This window comes from Oncorhynchus mykiss, chromosome 10, assembly GCF_013265735.2.
Source record: "Oncorhynchus mykiss isolate Arlee chromosome 10, USDA_OmykA_1.1, whole genome shotgun sequence".
Classification (NCBI taxonomy): Eukaryota; Metazoa; Chordata; class Actinopteri; order Salmoniformes; family Salmonidae; genus Oncorhynchus; species Oncorhynchus mykiss.
In genome coordinates this window covers 80,268,188-80,293,532 of record NC_048574.1, presented here as the reverse complement: position 1 = coordinate 80,293,532, position 25,345 = coordinate 80,268,188, and the positions used below count along the sequence as shown (strand labels likewise).

Genomic DNA, 25,345 nt, shown 5'->3' with positions numbered 1-25,345 from the left:
ATCTGTTGTTCCATGTAGTGAATCTGTTATTCAATGTGTTTCTATTGGCTAATAGCAGTAATGACTATGTGTTTCTATTGGCTGATAACAGTAATGACTATCTGTTATTCAATGTGTTTCTATTGGCTAATAGCAGTAATGACTATCTGTTATTCAATGTGTTCCTATTGGCTAATAGCAGTAATGACTACCTGTTATTCAATGTGTTTCTATTGGCTAATAGCAGTAATGACTATCTGTTATTCAATGTGTTTCTATTGGCTAATAGCAGTAAGGACTATCTGTTATTCAATGTGTTTCTATTGGCTAATAGCAGTAAGGACTATCTGTTATTCAATGTGTTTCTATTGGCTAATAGCAGTAATGACTACCTGTTATTCAATGTGTTTCTATTGGCTAATAACAGTAATGACTATCTGTTATTCAATGTGTTTCTATTGGCTAATAGCAGTAATGCCAAATTCAGCGTTTCATCAAATATTTATATATATTTTTTATACTTTAATAAATAAAACTCTAAATCAAATAGCTAAATAATCCATGGTATCTTCTTTCCACATGTCGGTTTAGACCCTCCCCCCTAACACGTCTTAGACCCTCCCCCTACCACGTCTTAGACCCTCCCCCCTACCACGGCTTAGACCCTCCCCCTACCACGTCTTAGACCCTCCCCCCTACCACGTCTTAGACCCTCCCCCCTACCACGGCTTAGACCCTCCCCCCTACCACGTCTTAGACCCTCCCCCCTACCACGTCTTAGACCCTCCCCCCTACCACGTCTTAGACCCTCCCCCCTCCCACGGCTTAGACCCTCCCCCCTCCCACGTCTTAGACCCTCCCCCCTCCCACGGCTTAGACCCTCCCCCCTCCCAGGCTTAGACCCTCCCCCCTCCCACGGCTTAGACCCTCCCCCCTCCCACGGCTTAGACCCTCCCCCCTCCCACGGTTTAGACCCTCCCCCCTCCCACGGCTTAGACCCTCCCCCCTCCCACGGCTTAGACCCTCCCCCCTCCCACGGCTTAGACCCTCCCCCCTCCCACGGTTTAGACCCTCCCCCCTCACACGGCTTAGACCCTCCCCCCTCCCACGGCTTAGACCCTCCCCCCTCCCACGGTTTAGACCCTCCCCCCTCCCACGGCTTAGACCCTCCCCCCTCCCACGGCTTAGACCCTCCCCCCTCCCACGGCTTAGACCCTCCCCCCTCCCACGGCTTAGACCCCTCCCACGGCTTAGACCCTCTCCCCTCCCACGGCCCTCCCACGTGGGGCGGCAGGGTAGCCTAGTGGTTAGAGCGTTGGACTAGTAACCGGAAGGTTGCGAGTTCAAACCCCCGAGCTGACAAGGTACAAATCTGTCGTTCTGCCCCTGAACAGGCAGTTAACCCACTGTTCCCAGGCCGTCATTGAAAATAAGAATTTGTTCTTAACTGACTTGCCTGGTTAAATAAAGGTAAAATAAAAAATAAATAAATTAGACCCTCTCCCCTCCCCCGGCTTAGACCCTCCCACGGCTTAGACCCTCCCCCCTCCCACGGCTTAGACCCCTCCCACTGCTTAGACCCTCTCCCCTCCCACGGCTTAGACCCTCCCCCCTCCCACGGCTTAGACCCCTCCCCCCTCCCACGGCTTAGACCCCTCCCACGGCTAAGATTCTTGATGGTTAAACACTATAATTGCACACGGAGTGAGTCCATGCAACTTATTGTGTGACTTGTTAAGCAAATGACTCCTGAGCTTATTTAGGTTTATGCCATGACAAAGCGGTTGAATACTTATTGACTCAAGACATTTCAGTGTTTCATTTTTTATATATTTATTTATAAAAAAACAACATACTTCCTGTTTGACATTATGGGGTATTGAGTGTAAATCAGTGACATCACCTAACATTCAGGCTGTAACAACAAAATGTGGAAAAATGAACTTTTCTGAAGGCACCTAATACCTCGTACCCCTTCACATCGGCTCGGTCCATGATATACAGTGCATTCGGAATGTATTCACACCCCTTGACTCATCCAAATTGAAGAAGTTTTAACCACCAAGATCCATAATGACATCACTATACCCCATAATGACATCACAATACCCCATAATGTCATCACAATGTCATCACAATACCCCATAATGACATCACAATACCCCATAATGATATCACAATACCCCATAATGTCATCACAATACCCCATAATGACATCACTATACCCCGTAATGACATCACAATACCCCATAATGTCATCACAATGTCATCACAATACCCCATAATGACATCACTATACCCCGTAATGACATTACAATACCCCATAATGACATCACAATACCCCATAATGACATCACAATGTCATCACAATACCCCATAATGACATCACTATACCCCGTAATGACATTACAATACCCCATAATGACATCACAATACCCCATAATGACATCATATTACCCAATAATGACATCACTATACCCCTTAATGACATCACTATACCCCATAATGACATCACAATACCCCATAAGGACAAAGCAAAAACAGGTTTTTAGACATTTTTGCAAATGTGTTTCAAAAAACAACAGAACATCCTTATTTACATAAGTCTTCAGACCCTTTACTATGAGACTCAACATTTTGTTCAGGTGCATCCTGTTTCTATTGATCATCCTTGAGATGTTTCAAATGTTTCAAAAATCTTGATTGGAGGCCGCCAGTGGTAAATTCAATTGATTTAACATGATTTAGAAAGGCAAACACCTTTCGGGGCTCTACGGAATTTGTCCTTAGAGCCCCGAGACAGGACTGCGTTGAGGCACAGATCTGGGGAAGGGTACCCAAACATTTCTGCAGCATTGAAGGTCCCCAAGAACACAGTGGCCTCCATCATTCTTAAATTGAAGAAATTTGGAACCACCAAGACTCTTCATAGAGCTGGCCACCAAGCCAAACTGAGCTGGCAGCCAAGTGAAACTGAGCAATCGGGGAGAAGGGCCTTGGTCAGGGAGGTGACCGAGTACAAGATGGTCACTCTGACAGAGCTCCACAGTTCCTCTGTGGAGATGAGAGAACCTTCCAGAAGGACAACCATCTCTGCAGCATTCCACCAATCAGGCCTTTATGGTAGAGTGGCCAGACGGAAGCCACTCCTCAGTAAAAGGCACATGACAGCCCGCTTGGAGTTTGTCAAAAGGCACCAAAAAGACTCTCAGACCATGAAAAACAAGATTCTCTGGTCTGATGAAACCAAGATTGAACTCTTTGGCCTGAATGCCAAGCGTCACGTCTGGAGAAAACCTGGCTCCATCCCTACGGTGAAGCATGGTGGTGGCAGCGTCACGTCTGGAGGAAACCTGGCACCATCCCTACGGTGAAGCATGGTGGTGGCAGCGTCAAGCTGTGGGGATGTTTTTCAGCGGCAGGGACTGGGAGACTAGTCAGGATAGAGGTAAAGAAGAACGGAGCAAGGTCCAAAGAGATCCTTTGTTAAAACCTGCTCCAGAGCAGACTTGGGGGAACGTTCACCTTTTCTTCAGTACAACGACCCTAATCACACAGCCAAGACAACACAAGACAAGTCTCCGAATGTCCTTGAGTGGCCCAGCCAGAGCCCGGACTTGAACCCGATCTAACATCTCTGGGGAGACCTGAAAATATAAAAAACTATTTTTTGCTTTGTTATTATGAGGTGTGTAGATTGATGAAGACAATGTAGATTGATGAGGAAAAAAAAACAATTGAATCCATTTTAGAATAAGGTTGTAACGTAAAAAAACTGCGATCTATACGCTCTCGTTGGTTGGCCCTCGCTTCATACTCGTAGCCAAACCCACTGGCTACAGGTTATCTACAAGTCTCTGCTAGGTAAAGCCCCGCCCTATCTCAGCTCGCTGGTCACCATAGCAGCACCCACTCGTAGCACGCGCTCCAGCAGGTAAATCTCACTGGTCACCCCCAAAGCCAATTCCTACTTTGGTCGCCTTTCCTTCCAGTTCTCTGCTGCCACTGACTGGAACGAACTGCAAAAGTCACTGAAGCTGGAGATTCCCATCTCCCTTACTAGCTTTAAGAACCAGCTGTCAGAGCAGCTCACAGATCACTGCACCTGTTCATAGCCCATCTGTATACAGCCCATCTATCTACCTACCTCATCCCCATACTGTATTTATTTATCTTGCTCCTTCGCACCCCAGTATCTCAACCTGCACATCCATCTTCTGCCGATCTACCATTCCAGTGTTTAATTGCCATATTGTAATTGCTTCGCCACCATGGCCTATTTATTGCCTCAACTCCCTTATTTGACCTAATTTCCACTCACTGTATATAGACTTTTTGTTTTCTTTAGTTCTACTGTATTATTGACTGTATGTTTTGTTTACTCCATGTGTAACTCTGTGTTGTTGTACATGTCGAACTGCTATGCTTTATCTTGGCCAGGTCGCAGTTGCAAATGAGAACTTGTTCTCAACTAGCCTACCTGGTTAAATAAAGGTGTTCTCAACTAGCCTACCTGGTTAAATAAAGGTGTTCTCAACTAGCCTACCTGGTTAAATAAAGGTGTTCTCAACTAGCCTACCTGGTTAAATAAAGGTGAAAACAATAAAAAATACCATACTGTCCTTTGATAAACAGAATGTTGGAATGCAGTTCGTGTTTCTCCACTTGTTTTGATGTAGATAGAGAATGATGAAGAGGGAAGTAGAAGTGAGAGTAATTGTAAAGACAGAGACATCTCTGAATAACTATTATCTCTGGTGTTCATGTCACAAAGGAGACAGCAGTTGTTATTTTGTGAGTTCACCGTCTTGCATTGAGCTACTGTTCATCCTGCTGCTGTTTTAAACATCATATCAGAGTTTCAGATTAAACCACTGCTTAAAATATAACAGGAAGTGGACCGCCTGAGTTTCAAATGGTGTGAATGACATCACCACTGAAAACCCTCTGAGACAGATGCAGACAAACAGTCTAATACATATCTCTGAGTAACTCTCCTCACTGAGACAGATGCAGACATACAGTCTAACACATATCTCTGAATAACTCTCCTCACTGAGACAGATGCAGACATACAGTCTAACACATATCTCTGAATAACTCTCCTCACTGAGACAGATGCAGACATACAGTCTAACACATATCTCTGAGTAACTCTCCTCACTGAGACAGATGCAGACATACAGTCTAACACATATCTCTGAGTAACTCTTCTCACTGAGAGAGATGCAGACATACTGTCTAACACATATCTCTGAGTAACTCTTCTCACTGAGCCAGATGCAGACATACAGTCTAACACATATCTCTGAATAACTCTTCTCACTGAGCCTGCAGAGAAAACATTAGACTTCTCTGCTGTTTATGTCCTGCAGCTATCAGGTTGTAGCAGTGTGAAGAGTTACACTAGACTTCTCTGCTGTTTAGATCCTGCAGCTATCAGGTTGTAGCAGTGTGAAGAGTTAGACTAGACTTCTCTGCTGTTTAGGTCCTTCAGCTATCCCGTTGCAGCAGTATGAAGTGCACATGTGCTCATGCTCATTTTTTTGCAATACACCCTCTTACATCTACAGTTCATAACAGACAGAGAGATATAGAGAGGGGGAGAGAGAGGGAGACACAGACAGACAGACATCCAGACAGAGAGATATAGAGAGGGGGAGAGAGATGGAGACACAGACAGACAGACATACAGACAGAGAGATATAGAGAGGGGGGGAGAGATGGAGACACAGACAGACAGACATACAGACAGAGAGATTTAGAGAGGGGGGAGAGAGAGGGAGATACAGACAGACAGAGATGGGGAGAGAGAGGGAGACACAGACAGACAGAGATGGGGAGAGAGAGGGAGACACAGACAGACAGAGAGGGGGAGAGAGAGGGAGACAGACAGACAGACATACGGACAGAGAGATATAGAGAGGGGGAGAGAGATGGAGACACAGACAGACAGACATACAGACAGAGAGATTTAGAGAGGGGGGAGAGAGAGGGAGATACAGACAGACAGACAGACATACAGACAGAGAGATATAAAGAGGGGGAGAGAGAGGGAGATACAGACAGACAGAGAGGGGGAGAGAGAGGGAGATACAGACAGACAGAGAGGGGGGAGAGAGAGGGAGATACAGACAGACAGAGAGGGGGAGAGAGAGGGAGACACAGACAGACAGAGAGGGGGAGAGAGAGGGAGACACAGACAAACAAACAAACATACAGGCAGAGACAGACAGAGAGATGGAGAGAAAATATGTGTGAAAACCTTTGACATATAGACCCCCCCTCCGTCCCCGAAAGAGGAAAGGAGGGGTGTGAGTAAAGGTCTCTGATTAACTATTATCTCTGGTGTCCATGTCACACAGGAGACAGCATAGTATATACAACTCTACACAGGAGACAGCATAGTATATACAACTCTACACAGGAGACAGCATAGTATATACAACTCTACACAGGAGACAGCATAGTATATACAACTCTACACAGGAGACAGCATAGTATATACAACTCTACACAGGAGACAGCATAGTATATACAACTCTACACTATTTTATCAAACTAATCTACACTGTGGTAAACTAAACTAATATAAACTAAATATACAAACTAAACTATACTGTAGTAAACTAAACTAATATAAACTAAATATACAAACTAATCTTCACTGTGATAAACAAACATGGTTCTCAGAAAATAAGTCTGTGGTCACATGGTGGTGGTTAGTGTCGTACTATTGGTTAGACAGTTTCCCCTTTAATGAGGTTGACTGTTAAAACTGTCTCTGATATTAGACTGAGTCACATCGAGACTCCAGCTGTGCAGCGAACAGACAGGAACCTACAACTGAGATCACAGCAGACTTTACAACAGTAGAAGTTACAACAGTAGAAGATACAAGAGTAGAAGTTACAAGAGTAGAAGTTACAACAGTAGAAGTTACAAGAGTAGAAATTACAAGAGTAGACCAGTAGAAGTTACAAGAGTAGAAGTTACAACAGTAGAAGTTACAAGAGTAGAAATTACAAGAGTAGAACAGTAGAAGTTACAAGAGTAGAAGTTACGATTTGAAGACAAAGAACCTAAACAAACAAAGACCATGGATATTGATGATCATATATACGGAAACGAAAGACCCATCATGCCCTGCAAGAAGGATAGAGTTGGTGATCAACATTCAGGTAACAGTTTATCCTGTTATAGTGCTCAACACACACACACACACACACACATGACATATAACCCACACACACATAAATACAGACATTTCTCATTTACTTAATACATGCTAGAATCACCTTTGGCCTCGATTACAGCTGTGTGTGTCTGGGTAAGTCTCTAAGAGCTTTGTACACCTGGATTGTACAATATTTGTCCATTATTCTTTACTCCATTTTTTCAAACTCTGTCAAATTGGTTGTTGATAATTGCTAGACAACCATTTTCAAGTGTTACCATAGATTTCCAAGCAGGTGTTTGTCAAAACTGTAACTCTGCAAACTCCTGTATATATTTGGCCTTGGTGCTGTAGGTTATTGTCCTGCTGAAAGGTGAATTCGTCTCCCTGTGTCTGGTGTAAAGCAAACTGAACCTTTAGGATTTTGCCTAGCTCCATTCTGTGTCTTTATTTATCCTGAAAAACACCCCAGACTTATCAAATCAAACTTTATTAGTCAACATGCGCCGAACACAACAAGTGTAGACTTTACCGTGAAATGCTTGTTTCCAAGCCCTTAACCAACAGGGCAGTTAACGAAGAAGATAATATTTACCAACTAAAGTATAAAGGTATAACAAAAAGTAACACAATAACATGGTTATATACAGAGTATTACGGTACAGAGTCAATGTGGAGGCTATATACAGGGTATTACGGTACAGAGTCATTGTGGAGGCTATATACAGAGTATTACGGTACAGAGTCAATGTGGAGGCTATATACAGGGTATTACGGTACAGAGTCAATGTGGAGGCTATATACAGGGTATTACGGTACAGAGTCAATGTGGAGGCTATATACAGGGTATTACGGTACAGAGTCAATGTGGAGGCTATATACAGGCTATTACGGTACAGAGTCAATGTGGAGGCTATATACAGGGTATTACGGTACAGAGTCAATGTGGAGGCTATATACAGGCTATTACGGTACAGAGTCAATGTGGAGGCTATATACAGGGTATTACGGTACAGAGTCAATGTGGAGGCTATATACAGGGTATTACGGTACAGAGTCAATGTGGAGGCTATATACAGGGTATTATGGTACAGAGTCAATGTGGAGGCTATATACAGGGGGTACTGGTACAGAGTCAATGTGGAGGCTATATACAGGGTGTTACGGTACAGAGTCAATGTGGAGGCTATATACAGGGGGTACCGGTACAGAGTCAATGTGGAGGCTATATACAGGGTGTTACGGTACAGAGTCAATGTGGAGGCTATATACAGGGTGTTACGGTACAGAGTCAATGTGGAGGCTATATACAGGGTATTACGGTACAGAGTCAATGTGGAGGCTATATACAGGGTATTACGGTACAGAGTCAATGTGGAGGCTATATACAGGGGGTACCGGTACAGAGTCAATGTGGAGTCTATATACAGGGTATTACGGTACAGAGTCAATGTGGAGGCTATATACAGGGGGTACCGGTACAGAGTCAATGTGGAGTCTATATACAGGGTATTACGGTACAGAGTCAATGTGGAGGCTATATACAGGGGGTACCGGTACAGAGTCAATGTGGAGGCTATATACAGGGTATTACGGTACAGAGTCAATGTGGAGGTTATATACAGGGTATTACGGTACAGAGTCAATGTGGAGGCTATATACAGGGGGTACCGGTACAGAGTCAATGTGGAGGCTATATACAGGGTATTACGGTACAGAGTCAATGTGGAGGCTATATACAGGGTATTACGGTACAGAGTCAATGTGGAGTCTATATACAGGGTATTACGGTACAGAGTCAATGTGGAGGCTATATACAGGGGGTACCGGTACAGAGTCAATGTGGAGGCTATATACAGGGTGTTACGGTACAGAGTCAATGTGGAGGCTATATACAGGGTATTACGGTACAGAGTCAATGTGGAGGCTATATACAGGGTATTACGGTACAGAGTCAATGTGGAGGCTATATACAGGGTATTACGGTACAGAGTCAATGTGGAGGCTATATACAGGGTATTACGGTACAGAGTCAATGTGGAGGCTATATACAGGGTATTACGGTACAGAGTCAATGTGGAGGCTATATACAGGGGGTACCGGTACAGAGTCAATGTGGAGGCTATATACAGGGTATTACGGTACAGAGTCAATGTGGAGGCTATATACAGGGTATTACGGTACAGAGTCAATGTGGAGTCTATATACAGGGTATTACGGTACAGAGTCAATGTGGAGGCTATATACAGGGGGTACCGGTACAGAGTCAATGTGGAGGCTATATACAGGGTGTTACGGTACAGAGTCAATGTGGAGGCTATATACAGGGTATTACGGTACAGAGTCAATGTGGAGGCTATATACAGGGTATTACGGTACAGAGTCAATGTGGAGGCTATATACAGGGTATTACGGTACATAGTCAATGTGGAGGCTATATACAGGGTATTACGGTACAGAGTCAATGTGGAGGCTATATACAGGGTATTACGGTACAGAGTCAATGTGGAGGCTATATACAGGGTATTACGGTACAGAGTCAATGTGGAGGCTATATACAGGGTATTACGGTACAGAGTCAATGTGGAGGCTATATACAGGGTATTACGGTACAGAGTCAATGTGGAGGCTATATACAGGGTATTACGGTACAGAGTCAATGTGGAGGCTATATACAGGGTATTACGGTACAGAGTCAATGTGGAGGCTATATACAGGGTATTACGGTACAGAGTCAATGTGGAGGCTATATACAGGGTATTACGGTACAGAGTCAATGTGGAGGCTATATACAGGGTATTACGGTACAGAGTCAATGTGGAGGCTATATACAGGGTGTTACGGTACAGAGTCAATGTGGAGGCTATATACAGGGTGTTACGGTACAGAGTCAATGTGGAGGCTATATACAGGGTGTTACGGTACAGAGTCAATGTGGAGGCTATATACAGGGGGTACCGGTACAGAGTCAATGTGGAGGCTATATACAGGGTATTACGGTACAGAGTCAATGTGGAGGCTATATACAGAGTATTACGGTACAGAGTCAATGTGGAGGCTATATACAGGGTATTACGGTACAGAGTCAATGTGGAGGCTATATACAGGGTATTACGGTACAGAGTCAATGTGGAGGCTATATACAGAGTATTACGGTACAGAGTCAATGTGGAGGCTATATACAGGGTATTACGGTACAGAGTCAATGTGGAGGCTATATACAGGGTACTACGGTACAGAGTCAATGTGGAGGCTATATACAGGGGGTACCGGTACAGAGTCAATGTGAAGGCTATATACAGGGTGTTACGGTACAGAGTCAATGTGGAGGCTATATACAGGGGGTACCGGTACAGAGTAAATGTGGAGGCTATATACAGGGTGTTACGGTACAGCGTCAATGTGGAGGCTATATACAGGGTGTTACGGTACAGAGTCAATGTGGAGGCTATATACAGGGGGTACCGGTACAGAGTCAATGTGGAGGCTATATACAGGGGGTACCGGTACAGAGTCAATGTGGAGGCTATATACAGGGTGTTACGGTACAGAGTCAATGTGGAGGCTATATACAGGGTATTACGGTACAGAGTCTATGTGGAGGCTATATACAGGGTGTTACGTTACAGAGTCAATGTGGAGGCTATATACAGGGGGTACCGGTACAGAGTCAATGTGGAGGCTATATACAGGGTGTTACGGTACAGCGTCAATGTGGAGGCTATATACAGGGTGTTACGGTACAGAGTCAATGTGGAGGCTATATACAGGAGGTACCGGTACAGAGTCAATGTGGAGGCTATATACAGGGGGTACCGGTACAGAGTCAATGTGGAGGCTATATACAGGGTGTTACGGTACAGAGTCAATGTGGAGGCTATATACAGGGTATTACTGTACAGAGTCAATGTGGAGGCTATATACAGGGTATTACGGTACAGAGTCAATGCTGAGGCTATATACAGGGTGTTACGGTACAGAGTCAATGTGGAGGCTATATACTGGTTGTTACGGTACAGAGTCAATGTGGATACTATATACAGGGTATTACGGTACAGAGTCAATGTGGAGGCTATATACAGGGGGTACCGGTACTGAGTCAATGTGGAGGCTATATACAGGGGGTACCGGTACCGAGTCAGTGTGGAGGCTATATACAGGGGCACCGGTACCGAGTCAGTGTGGAGGCTATATACAGGGGTTATCGGTACCGAGTCAGTGTGCAGGGGTACAGGTTAGTTGAGGTAACATGTACATGTAGGAGGGTAGGCGAAGTGGCTATGCATAGGTAACTAACAAACAGCGACTAGCAGCAGTGCACAAAAGGGAGGGGGGAGTGTGGGGGGGGGGGGTCAATGTAAATTGTCAGGTGGCAATTTTATGAATTGTTCAGCAGCCTTACGGCTTGGGGTAGAAGCTGTTGAGGAGCCTTTTGGTCTTAAACTTGGCGTTCCGTGTGGTTGCAGAGAAAACATTCTATAACTTTCGTGACTGGAGTCTCTGACAATTTTATGGGCTTTCTTCTGACACCGCCTATTATATAGTTCCTGGATAACAGGAAACTTGGTCCCAGTGATGTACTGGGCCGTTCGCACTACCCTCTGTAGCGCATTACGCTCAGATGCCGAGCAGTTGCCATACCAGGTGGGTATGCAACCGGTCAGGATGCTCTCGATGGTGCAGCTGTAGAACCTTTTGAGAATCTGGGGACACATGCTAAATATTTTCAGTCTCCGAAGGGGGAAAAGGTTTTGTCGTGCCCTCTTCACAACTGCCTTGGTGTGTTTGGACCAAATCAAATCAAATTGTATTTGTCACATACACATGGTTAGCAGATGTTAATGCGAGTGTAGCAAAATGCTTGAGCTTCTAGTTCCGACAATGCAGTAATAACCAACGAGTAATCTAACTAACAATTCCAAAACTACTACAAGTGTAAAGGGATAAAGAATATGTACATAAATATATATGAATGAGTGATACAGAACGGCATAGGCAAGATGCAGTAGATAGTATAGAGTACAGTATATACATATGAGATGAGTAATGTAGGGTATGTAAACATTATATTAAATAGCATTGTTTAAAGTGGCTAGTGATATATTTTACATACATTTCCATCAATTCCCATTATTAAAGTGGCTGGAGTTGAGTCAGTGTGTTGGGAACAGCCACGCAATGTTAGTGGTGGCTGTTTAACAGTCTGATGGCCTTGAGATAGAAGCTGTTTTTCAGTCTCTCTGTCCCTGCTTTGATGCACCTGTGCTGACCTCGCCTTCTGGATGATAGCGTGGTGAACAGGCAGTGGCTCGGGTGGTTGTTGTCCTTGATGATCTTTATGGCCTTCCTGTGACATCGGGTGGTGTAGGTGTCCTGGAGGGCAGGTAGTTTGCCCCCGGCGATGCGTTGTGCAGACCTCACTACCCTCTGGAGAGCCTTATGGTTGTGGGCGGAGCAGTTGCCGTACCAGGCGGTGATACAGCCCTACAGGATGCTCTCGATTGTGCATCTGTAGAAGTTTGTGTGCTTTTGGTGACAAGCCAAATTTAAAAAAAAATGTCAGTCTCTCGATGTGCAAAACTGATAGAGACATACCCCAAGCGACTTACAGCTGTAATCGCAGCAAAAGGTGGCGCTACAAAGTATTAACTTAAGGGGGCTGAATAATTTTGCACGCCCAATTTTTCAGTTTTTGATTTGTTAAAAAAGTTTGAAATATCCAATAAATGTCGTTCCACTTCATGATTGTGTCCCACTTGTTGTTGATTCTTCCCAAAAATTACAGGTTTATATCTTTATGTTTGAAGCCTGAAATGTGGCAAAAGGTCGCAAAGGTCAATGGGGCCGAATACTTTTGCAAGGCACTGTATGGTCCTTGACTAGTCTAGGCCCGTCAAGAAGTACAGGATCCAGTTGCAGAGGGAGGTGTTTAGTCCCAAAGTCCTTAGCTTAGTGATGAGCTTCGTGGGCACTATGGTGGGCACTACGCTGATCTGTAATCAATGAACAGCATTCTCACATACAGTGGGGAGAACAAGTATTTGATACACTGCCGATTTTGCAGGTTTTCCTACTTACAAAGCATGTAGAGGTCTGTAATTTGTATCATAGGTACACTTAAACTGTGAGAGACGGAATCTAAAACAAAAATCCTGAAAATCACATTGTATGATTTTTAAGTAATTAATTTGCATCGGTGGCGATCCGTTTGTCGTCGATACCTGGAGGTGGTATTGAGACGAGCCGACTCTCTTCCAGGTGCAACGACAGCGGCGAACAAACATTTAGGCCGAGGGTATGCCGACCTTTTCCTCTCTGCTCCGTGATGAGCAGGGGCTGATAACCCAGCGAACACTCAAAGGGCGAGAGACTCGTGGCAGAGCAACGAAGGGTGTAGGGTACATATTCGACCCACACTAGTTGCTGACTGCAGGTGGTGGGGGTTGGCTGAGACCAGGCAACAAAGAGTCGTCTCCAGGCCTTGGTTGGCTTGCTCCAACTGGCCGTTGGACTGGGGTGGCCTCGGAGGACAGGCTGGCCGACAACCCAATGAGTGTGCAGAATGCCTTCCAGAACCTGGGAGAGAACTGAGGACTCCGGTTGTAGACCATGTCCACTGGGAGTCCATGGATCTGTAAGATGTGCTGCACCATGAGCTGTGCCATCTCTTTGGCAGAGGGTAGCTTGGGGAGAGGAATGAAGTGGGCGGCTTTGGAAAACCGGTCAGGATGGCGGTGTTGCCATCAGATGGGGGGAGAGCCGTAACAAAGTCCAGGGATATGTGAGTCCAGGGACGGTACGGAACAGGCAGTGGTTGAAGGAGACCAGCCGGAGCTTGCCGGGGGGGGGGGTCTTGTTCTGTGCACAGATCGTGCATGAAGCGAAGAACGCTGACAGTCATGAACCATGGTAGGTGGTTGACGCACAAAGGCCAGGGTCCGACGGCAGCCCAGGCGGCAGGCAAGCTTGGAGGAGAGGGCCCACTCCAGGACCGAGGATCGGATATCGTCAAGAACAAACATCCGGTTATAAGGCTCCCCCCCCAGGGTTCGACTGGGAATGCTGCACCTCACGAACATGCTTCCCTATTCACCAGGTGTGTGCCATCGCCAGACATGAGGTGGGAAGCATGGTCTCCGGATCCGGGGATGTAACTGCAGGTGTGACAGCGCATCCGGCTTACGACTTAACATTCTTGGATCCTGGTCGGTATGAGAAGGAGTTGTTGAACCGAATGTAAATCAGGGCCCACCTAGTTTGCCTGGAATTGAGACGCTTGGCGGTTCCAGGCTCTTGTGGTTTGTCCACACCATGAACGGATGTTCCGCTCAGCCAGTGTCTCCACTCCTCCAATCTTCACCGCGAGAAGCTCACGATTCCCCACATTGTAGTTCCTCTCCGTTGCGTTGAGGCAATGGGAGAAGGCAGCACAACTGGTACAGGACAGCCCCCACCCGACATCCGAAGCATCGGCCTCCACAGAGAACTGGCGGGTCAGGATGAACCAAGATGGGGGGGTGGGGTGAAACGGTGCTTGAGAACGTCTCGGGATTCCAGTCAGCAGCTGGGGACCATGCGAACAGAACCTTGGGAGAGGTGCGTACAGACAGGGTGGAAGCCAGGGTGCTGTAACCCCGGATAAAGCAGCAATAGACGTTGGCGAATTCCAGGAAACGCTGCAGTTGCACTCTGGACGTAGGCATGGGCCAATGCACCACCGCTCTCACCTTCCCGGGATCCATCTGTACACTCCCTGAGGCAATGATGTAACCCTGGAAGGGGATGGTGGAGCGATGGAATTCGCACTTCTCTGCTTTCAGAACAAGCTGGTTCGCCAGGAAGCGTTGGAGGACCTGACAGACATGGAGCACGTTCTCTTGGGTGGAGCGGGAGAAAATTTGCATGTCGTCGACATAGACGAAGACAAACCGGTTCAACATGTCGCGTTGGTAAGGCCAAATGGCATGACCAGATACTCATAGTGACCACTGGCTGTTTTGAAGACAGTCTTCTACTCATCTCCTCTCATCCCTCTCATCCCCTATCCACACCAGGTGGTAGGCATTCCGTATGTCCAGCTTGGAGAACACAGTGGCCCCCTGGAGCGGTTTGAAGGTTGAGGAGATGAGTGGTAGTGGGTAGCGGTTCTTCACCGTGATGTTGTTGAGGCCCCGGTAGTCATTGCACAGACGCAGGGTTCTTTTTTGTGGAGAAGAAGAACAAAGCCCTGCACCGGTGCATTGCATTTCTCCGGCGGGGGAGGCAGGAGGACGGATGAACACTGCAACTAGGGAGTCCTCAAAGCCTTGATCTCCAGACCTGACAGAGAGTACAGTTGTCCCAGGGGCGGAGTTGTGCCTGAAAGAAGGTCCATCTCGCAGTCATAGGGTTGTGGCGATGGAAGTGAAGGGGCCCGGGCTCTACTGAACACCTCCAGGAGGTCCTGGTCCTCCACAGGAATGGCGGAGGACCAGGAAATCTTCCAATCACCCAGGAAGATGTCTCGGGCAGGCTGCGCTGACTAAAGGCATTGAGTACTGGCACCAGCAGACCAGTCAATAAGGGGATTGTGTCACTGGAGCCAAGAGAATCCCAATACCACAGGAACCTGAACATTTTTAATAAGCAGGAATTGCATCATCTTGCTGTGGTTCCCTGACACACGTAGGCTGATGGGGCTGGTATTGTGTGTGACCCAGCCTATAGAGCCCCAGCCCAGTGCTCTAACATTCATGGAAATGGAGAGTGCTGAGTGGGGATGCCCAGCTCGGACACCAGGTTAACATCCATAAAGCTCTCATCGGCCCCAGAGTTGATGAGCACTTGGAGAGATTTAGACTATTTCCCCGAAAGCAAGATGGCATGAAAAGGAGTGTGAGTAAGGTGAGGAGAAAAGTTCTCTGTATGGCCCACTATAGTACTCGCTCCTATCGTTGAGCCTGATATTTTAGTGGACAGGAGGACACGAAATGACCAGCAGTCCCACCATACAGGCAACTCTTCGTGTAAAACCTGCATAGCTGTTCGGCTGAGGACAGCCTAGCGCTGCCTAGTTGCATTGGCACAGGAAGAGATGAATTGGCAGACTTCGGAGACTCTCGGGGGAACTCGGTTTGCTTCGGGTTCTCTCGGCAGTGGAGCCTTCGGGGACTTCCGGGATGTCTCAGAGGCAAGGTGGAAGTCTTGGGCGGACGAGTGAAATCGAACCTCTTTTCCTTCCTAAGTTCCCGTAGTCGCCCTGATCCAAATGGTCAAGGTGATGAGCGAGTGGAGATCCGTCGGTAGTTCCCGGGCTACAAGCTCGTCCTTTACTTCCTTCGATACTCCATTCTGGGAACATGTCGAACAATGCTTTCCGGGTTCTTGGCAATCTCAGCCGCCAACGTGAGAAAATCCACTGCGTAGTCTGCCACATTACAGGAGTAATGGGGAATCCGTGATCAGCAACGTATCAAACGTCTGGTCATGGCGTTCTGCCAGGGTATGGGGTCCCTCCATCCTTGCAGGGAGACAGCATTGTGGAGCTGGTCTGAGTCAGTCATGGCCAGATTCTATTATTATTTTTCAGGGAATACCCAGATGCAGAAAATGTCGAAGATACAAAAGTTTATTACTAGAACAGGGTTTCAGGGTCAGGGCAGGCAGAAGTCAATAATCCAGGGTGGTGTGACAAGCTACAGAAACGGACGGTAGGCTCAGGGTCAGGGCAGGTGGAACGGTCAAAACCGGGAAAACTAGAAAAGAGTAACTAGAAACAGACACGCTTGATGAATAAAACAAACTGGCGTAAGACAAACAGAGAACGCAGGTATAAATACAGTGGGGATAATGGGGTCAACGGGCTACACCTGGAGGGGGGTGGAGACAAGCACAAAGACCGGTGAAACAGATTCCGGTGTGACAAGCATATTTTTATGAAGCATGTGACAAATAAAATGTGGATTAAAATATGTTTCAGTACTCATTTTGGGTGCCTGAACTCTGCAATATGTTCAAGCCAATATTCTGTTAGAGGTTCTGGAAGTCAAGCAGTAGAACACGTGAGGTGCTGGAACTCAGTTCTGGTGTTCTGTCCCTTGTCAATCTTGTGTATTTCCCTCAGTGATTCAAACAGAAAATTGACACAAAAGTCGATACAAATACAACTCTGATAAAGAGCAAGTTTTTATGGTAATAACTTGTGTTTCAGTGTCTTGTCAGTGGTGGAAGAGATACTCTGGAGCTGCTGCAGTGTGTCTGGGGCTGCTGTGTGTTCTCCTACTGGCTGGGATCATAGGCCTGTTTCTCTACCGTGAGTTTGATATGTTCTCACTCAAACATTCTTCATCATCAGTGGTGTAATGACCAGGGCTCAATTACATTTACATTCCAGTCAATTACATTCAGAAAGTTCACCAAATTCCACTGTTACCTTGTTCATTGATCGTATTATTTCACAGAGAAAAACCAATTGACCAGTTCCAACACCCTGACTGAAGAGAGAGACCAGTTACAGACCTGCGGAAACAACCTTACTGAAGAGAGAGACCAGCTACAGACTAGCAACAACACCCTGATCAGAGAGAGAGACCAGCTACAGAACGAGATAGAACGTCTGAAACAATTTTTAGTTGAGAAAGGTGAGTCAATTTGTCTAATGACTGTTCTGTTTGACAGTCTCTGTATCAGTTCACATGCCATTACAAACAGGAAATTTAACTTTAATTAAATACAAAATGTGAGAAAAAAATGTATGACTTCCAAACTGTCCATTAGTTAGTGTCCTGTCTTCCTTGAGTGTTTGCTTGATACTTAATTCATTGTTGTCTTAAAGTGACTAAAGCAGGAAATGTTCAACTTATAGTGTGTCCGGAAGGATGGAAGAAGCTTGGTAGCAGTTGTTACTACGTCTCTACTGAGTACAAATCCTGGGAGAAGAGCAGACAGGACTGCAGAAATAGAGGAGCACACCTGGTGGTCATCAAGAGCCAAGAACAACAGGTGTGTGTGTGTGTGTGTGTGTGTGTGTGTGTGTGTGTGTGTGTGTGTGTGTGTGTGTGTGTGTGTGTGTGTGTGTGTGTGTGTGTGTGTGTGTATGTGTGTGTGTAAGGAAGAGAGAGAGAGATTAAGCCCCACCCTCAACATATATCATTGAGTTGGCACTAGAACAGTCTGCAGAACTGAAAGACAGACAGACAGACAGACAGACAGACAGACAGACAGACAGACAGACAGACAGACAGACAGACAGACAGACAGACAGACAGACAGACAGACAGAGTGAGAAAGAGAGAGATGAGTAGAAAGAGAGAAATTTGGAACTCACTAAACAAACAACAACACAAGGAGTTATCTATCCATACTGTAGATGTCTGAGTAAACCACTTCTCCAATAATTTTGGCCATATAACGAAGAACAAACAGCAAAAACATATACATGATCAAAAACAAATCTTAGAATCAACTATTAAAGACTTCCAGATCCCACTGGACTCAACAATTACATTGAATGAACTACAGGACAAAATACAAACCCTCCAACCCAAAAGGGTGTTGATAATATCCTAAATGAAATTATTAAACAGAAACCACAAATTTTGTTTTACTTATTTATTTGGTTTTTAATTTAATTTACTTAAATTCATAAACATCATCCTCAGATGGGGTGAGACAGGGATGCAGCTTAAGCCCCACCCTCTTCAACATATATATCAACTAATTGGCGAGGGCACTAGAACAGTCTGCAGCACCCGGCCTCATCCTACTAGAATCTGAAGTCAAATGTCTACTGTTTGCTGATGATCTGGAGCTACTGTCCCCAACAAAGCAGGGCCATCAGCAGCACCTAGATCTTCTGCACAGATTCTGTCAAACCTGGGCCGTAAAAATAAATCTCAGGACCGCAAATATAAATACCACCTTGACACCGTTTCCCTAGAGTACACAAACAACTATACATACCTCATTTCACTTTTGTTTATTATATTTTCACTTGCTTTGTTAGCATATTTTTCCCAAGCCAATAAAGCCCTTCTAAATTGAAATTGAATTGACATTTGGGGAGAGGGAAAGAGAGAGAGAGTGATATAAAGCAGTAATGGGAATGTTTTAACAATGTTGTCTCTCTCCTACAACTACAGACATTAGTCAATTGGTTATGTGGACGAAATAACTATGTCTGGATTGGTCTGACTGACTCTGTTTCTGAGGGGACCTGGAAATGGGTGGACGACACACCACTGACCACAAAGTAAGACATTAATGAATCCTGTGTCACTATGACATCACTGTCTGGATTATTAGGTTTGGAGTGGACATCCTGATTCTCCTGCAGGTATTGGAACAGTGGACAGCCTGATTCTATGTGTTGTTTCATCTACAGATATTGGAACAGTGGACAGCCTGATTCTGTGTTGTTTTTCCTAGAGGTATTGGAACAGTGGACAGCCTGATTCTATGTGTTGTTTCTTCTGCAGGTATTGGAACAGTGGACAGCCTGATTCTATGTGTTGTTTCTTCTGCAGGTATTGGAACAGTGGACAGTCTGATTCTATGTGTTGTTTCTCCTACAGGTATTGGAACAGTGGACAGCCTGATTCTATGTGTTGTTTCTTCTACAGGTATTGGAACAGTGGACAGCCTGATTCTGTGTGGTTTCTTCTACAGGTATTGGAACAGTGGACAGCCTGATTATGTGTGGTTTCTTCTGCAGGTATTGGAACAGTGGACAGCCTGATTCTATGTGTTGTTTCTTCTGCAGGTATTGGAACAGTGGACAGTCTGATTCTGTGTTGTTTCTCCTACAGGTATTGGAACAGTGGACAGCCTGATTCTATGTGTTGTTTCTTCTACAGGTATTGGAACAGTGGACAGCCTGATTCTGTGTGGTTTCTTCTACAGGTATTGGAACAGTGGACAGTCTGATTCTGTGTTGTTTTTCCTACAGGTATTGGAACAGTGGACAGCCTGATTCTATGTGTTGTTTCTTCTACAGGTATTGGAAACGTGGAGAGCCTAATGGTGGAAGAGCAGAGAACTGTGTGTATTTCTACTCCTGGTCATCAGACACAGGAGAATGGTGGGACTATTACTGTTACTATAAATTCAGATGGATCTGTGAGAAATAGGATTCATCCTCGGTACTCTCTGAACTGCTAAATAAGATTATGCTAAGTACTATCAATGATAAACTATTTCCTGCTTATTCATTTACCTTGTCAACTACATACAATATATAACAAGACAAATGCAGAATACATTATAATAAAACTATATGCAATAACAACACAATGACTTGATAAGAGAAGGACTGTTCGGTCTGTTGTTGAGGAAATTCACCACTAAGGAATTCACAGTCACAGAGGTTCACTGACTCAATACAATCCTGATGTTCATTTTTCTTATTTTTACTTTTTAGTTTAGTCTACTTGCTAAATATTTTTCTTAACTCTTCCCGAACTGCACTGTTGGTTAAGGGCTAATAAGTCAGCATTTCACGGTAAAGTCTACACTTGTTGTATTCGTAGCATGTGACAAATAAAGTTTAATTTGATTTGATTTGAGATCCTTTATACTGCGACACAAACAAGTCATATCAGCACGGTTGTTTCCTACATGAGACTGACTGATACCACACCAGGCTTCTTACCTTGAAACTGAGATACTCCTCTTGGTTCCCAGAGCAATGTTCTGGGTGTACTGGGAAAATGCTTGTACAGTGAGTGTAAGGGATGTCGTCCTCCTCTTCTGAGGAGGAGTAGCAAGAAAGATCCGAGGACCAAAGCGCAGCGTGGTAAGTGTTCATGATGATTTTAATTAAAGAAAGCACTGAACACTGAATCAAAACAATACATGATGATGTGAATTTACAAAACCGAAACAGTACCATGTGGCCCAAACACTCACACGGAAACAAACACCCACAATCCAAAAGTGAAACCCAGGCTACCTAAGTATGATTCTCAATCAGGGACAACAATTGACAGCTGCCTCCGATTGAGAACCAAAAACCAACATAGAAAAACAAACAGACTGCCCACCCCAACTCACGCCCTGACCATACTAAAACAAAGACAAAAACAAAGGAACAAAGGTCAGAACGTGACAGCGAGAGTGTTGATTCCTCCCATGTACGGTCAATCAGTTACTCGCATGAATCCAACCAAGTTGGATATTAGAAAAGCAGCATTATTCTAAACATACGAGTGGATAAACAGAGAGAAAATGTCACACTCTATTATATAATAGTTAATCTAACATGGAGTCAATAAGGACTGTTCTCTACTGTTGATCTAAAATGGAGTCTAGAAGGACTGTTCTCTCTGCTGTATCATATTCGTGAAATATATTGAACCACAGCTTAGCCTTTTTTTAATCACCCTGTCATCTCAGATTTTGAAATTATGCAGCCAAAGCGAGACAAGCATTTGTGTAAGTTTATCGATAGCATTAGCATTAGCTAGCAGCAGACAACCTGGTCACAAAAATCAGAAAAGCAATCCAATTAAATAATTTACCTTTGATGAGCTTCGGATGTTTTCACTCACGAGACTCCCAGTTAGATAACAAATGTTCCTTTTTTCCCAAAATATTATTTTTGTAGCCGAAATAACTCCGTATGTTCTTCACGTTTGGCTAAGAATTCGACCGGAAATTGTGGTCACGACAACGCCGAAAAATGTTCCAAATTAGCTCCATAATATCGACAGAAACATGGCAAACGTTTATAATCAATCCTCAAGGTGTTTTTCAAATATCTATTCGATAATATATCAACCGGGACAGCTGTATTTTCAGTAAGACCGGGAGGAAAAATAGCTACCTCTGTCTATTACGCAAGAATTACTATGTGAGTCCTCAGCCGGACATTTACGCAATGTAGTCGTTTTGCCCCCTAGTTTCAAGAGGTTAGACCCATGTGCAGACTATGTAGAGGTAACAATGTTTATTGTAACAATAGGGGCAGGCAAACGACAGGTCAAGGTGGGCAGGGGTCGATAATCCAGAGTAGTGGGGCCAAGGTACAGGACGGCAGGCAGCCCCAGGGTCAGGTCTGGCAGAGGTCGGTAATCGAGAGTAGGGGCAAAGGGACAGGACGGCAGGCAGGCTCAGGCAGAGTTGTCAGGCAGGCGGGCTCGGAGTCAGGACAGGCAGTGGTCAAAACCAGGAGGGTGAGAAAAGAGAGACTGGAAAAAGCAGGCGCTGAGACACTAAACGCTGGTATTCTTGAACAAACAAGATGAACTGGCACAGACAGAAAACAGGTATAAATAAAGGTAACAGCAGGTAACTTGGTCACGGAAATCAGAAAAGCAATCAAATTAAATCGTTTACCTTTGATGAGCTTCGGATGTTTTCACTCACGAGACTCCTATGATTTTTGTAGAAGAATATGCCAGTAAAAGTGCAGGGCGCCAAATTCAAAACATCAAAATTAAATTTCCTCAAACATACATGTATCTTATACCATTTTGAAGGTAATCTTGTTGTTCATGTGCCCGATTTCAAATATGCTTTACAGCAAAAGCACCACAAACGATTACGTTAGGTCACCACAAAACGACAATAAACACAGCCATTTTTTTCCAGCCAAAGATAACAGTCACAAAAAGCACAAATAGAGATAAAATGAATCACTAACCTTTTATGATCTTCATCAGATGACACTCATAGGACTTCATGTTACACAATACATGTATGTTTTGTTTGATAAAATTCATATTTATATCAAAATATGAGTTTACATTGGCGCGTTACATTCACAAGTTCCAAAAACATCCAGTGATCACATCATTCAACAGAAATACTAATCATACATGTAGATGATAATGCAAGTTATACACATGGAATTATAGATATACCTCTGGGTTTTCCAGGGGGAAGAGGGGATGAAGAGAGGCAGGGTATGATTGAGTGAAAGGGGTGGTGGGGGGGATGGGTGTCACCAGAATTTGTCCCGTTGAGTAGAGGTCTTCGGTTGGTTGACACACGGTGCAGCGTGTATCTTTCTAGCTGAATATCCATGTCGTCATTCAGCCACGATTCCGTGAAGCACAGGATATTACAGTTTTTGATGTCCCGTTGGCAGGACGATATTCCTGATCTTATCTTGTCTGTTTTTTTGTCCAATTATTGCACGTTGGTGAGTAATGTTGACGGAACGAGGCATGCGAGAGGTCATCAAGGTTGGAAAAATGACTACCTGTCCACTATCTGATGACAGGATCAATAACTACCTGTCCACTATCTGATGACAGGATCAATAACTAACTGTCCACTATCTGATGACAGGATCAATAACTAACTGTCTACTATCTGATGACAGGATCAAATATCTAACTGTCCTCTATCTGATGACAGGATCAATATCTAACTGTCCACTATCTGATGACAGGATCAAATATCTAACTGTCCTCTATCTGATGACAGGATCAATATCTAACTGTCCACTATCTGATGACAGGATCAAATATCTAACTGTCCTCTATCTGATGACAGGATCAATATCTAACTGTCCTCTATCTGATGACAGGATCAATAACTGACTGTCCTCTATCTGATGACAGGATCAATAACTAACTGTCCTGTATCTGATGACAGGATCAATAACTAACTGTCCACTATCTGATGACAGGATCAATAACTAACTGTCTACTATCTGATGACAGGATCAATAACTAACTGTCCACTATCTGATGACAGTATCAATAACTAACTGTCTACTATCTGATGACAGGTTCAATAACTAACTGTCTACTATCTGATGACATGATCAATAACTAACTGTCCACTATCTGATGACAGGATCAATAACTAACTGTCCACTATCTGATGACATGATCAATAACTAACTGTCCACTATCTGATGACAGGATCAATAACTAACTGTCCACTATCTGATGACAGGATCAATAACTAACTGTCCACTATCTGATGACATGATCAATAACTAACTGTCCACTATCTGATGACAGGATCAATAACTAACTGTCTACTATCTGATGACAGGATCAATAACTACCTGTCCACTATCTGATGACAGGATCAATAACTACCTGTCCACTATCTGATGACAGGATCATTAACTAACTGTCCACTATCTGATGACAGGATCAATAACTATCTGTCCACTGACATCACAGGTGGTGAACCGGGGTCCGCAGGTCAATGTAAACACAGGACTCCCCAGACACACCCCTGTCGTGTCTTTGGCTATGCCGGATTATGTGACGTGACTTGCTAATCTATAAAATAATTCCTCCGTAAATAATATCACCTGATTGAGCTAATCATGTAAATGTAATTAACTAGAGTCGGGCACCACAAAATAAGATTTATCGAGCTGATATCTTCCGAATAAACTCTTAAAGACCTAGTAATATTTGACATCCATAGCAGTCAATATTAATCTTTATTTTACTTCAGTCTCATAATCTGAAAGTTGTAAATTATTTTATCTGCAAGAACCCTGGCTAACAATTTGAATCAGCAATACAAAATTGGGTATAATCATTTATTTACTAAATACCTAACTAATCACACATACACATAATTAAATCATAACTTGATTACAAATGACATCATCAAGGAAAACGTCCCTAGCGGGCGGAACAGATATGACAGCTGGTTACACAAAAGAAAAGGGTCTGGGTTGAGTGAAAGAGCGGGAAGACTGAGGGACAAAGGGTGAAGCTGTGCTATCGTAAATACAGTATCTTATGCATTCTAAATTACCGCCCATTTGGAAAACGAAAATGCAATAAATATTTACTCTGAGCTGCGCTTCAGTAGGTTGGTGGTAGATGGAAGGCCGTGTTGCCAAACCGAGTCCTTTGAAGAATGTCTCTGGTTGTCAATTGGATATGTTGTAGTAACGTCGTTGTGTGATAGACGGGATACTCTGTCTGTTACTTCCCAACCTGCGTTTGCAGCTGCGGTCGCTAACTCAACAGCTAGGAGGTATCACTTCTGCAGTTAATAAGAGTTCAAAGTTTATACCATTCGCAACCAAAGCTCATGCTGATGTTGGCTTCGTGTTTGAAAAGTTTTATAGCCCTTGTCCCCTCACAGGGGAGGGCCACTGATTGAGCAGCCCTATCTTATGAAAACCCAAATGCCACATTTTAGAAGCTAAAATCACATTTCATCCCATCACAAATAATTTCATATTCAAACATTTAAATTGAACAACATTTCCATGTGAATCCGATA

General features: G+C 44.4%; 1 protein-coding gene across 4 annotated transcripts in view; it reads left to right on the top strand.

Moving 5' to 3' along the window:
• Positions 1 to 25,345, top strand: part of LOC110519670 (CD209 antigen-like protein E) — a 104,087-nt gene that overhangs the window by 55,637 nt on the left and 23,105 nt on the right. For 2 of the 4 annotated variants that reach the window (XM_036934145.1, XM_036934142.1), the window contains exons 2-6: positions 17,346 to 17,447; positions 17,596 to 17,775; positions 18,000 to 18,136; positions 19,276 to 19,385; positions 20,130 to 20,330. In XM_036934145.1, coding sequence (XP_036790040.1) covers positions 17,346 to 17,447; positions 17,596 to 17,775; positions 18,000 to 18,136; positions 19,276 to 19,385; positions 20,130 to 20,262 — 662 coding nt within the window. In that variant the 3' untranslated portion in view covers positions 20,263 to 20,330. Of the gene's footprint in view, positions 1 to 6,140; positions 7,161 to 17,345; positions 17,448 to 17,595; positions 17,776 to 17,999; positions 18,137 to 19,275; positions 19,386 to 20,129; positions 20,331 to 25,345 lie in introns of those variants that run through there. The other 2 variants (XM_036934144.1, XM_036934143.1) reach the window with 2 other exon arrangements.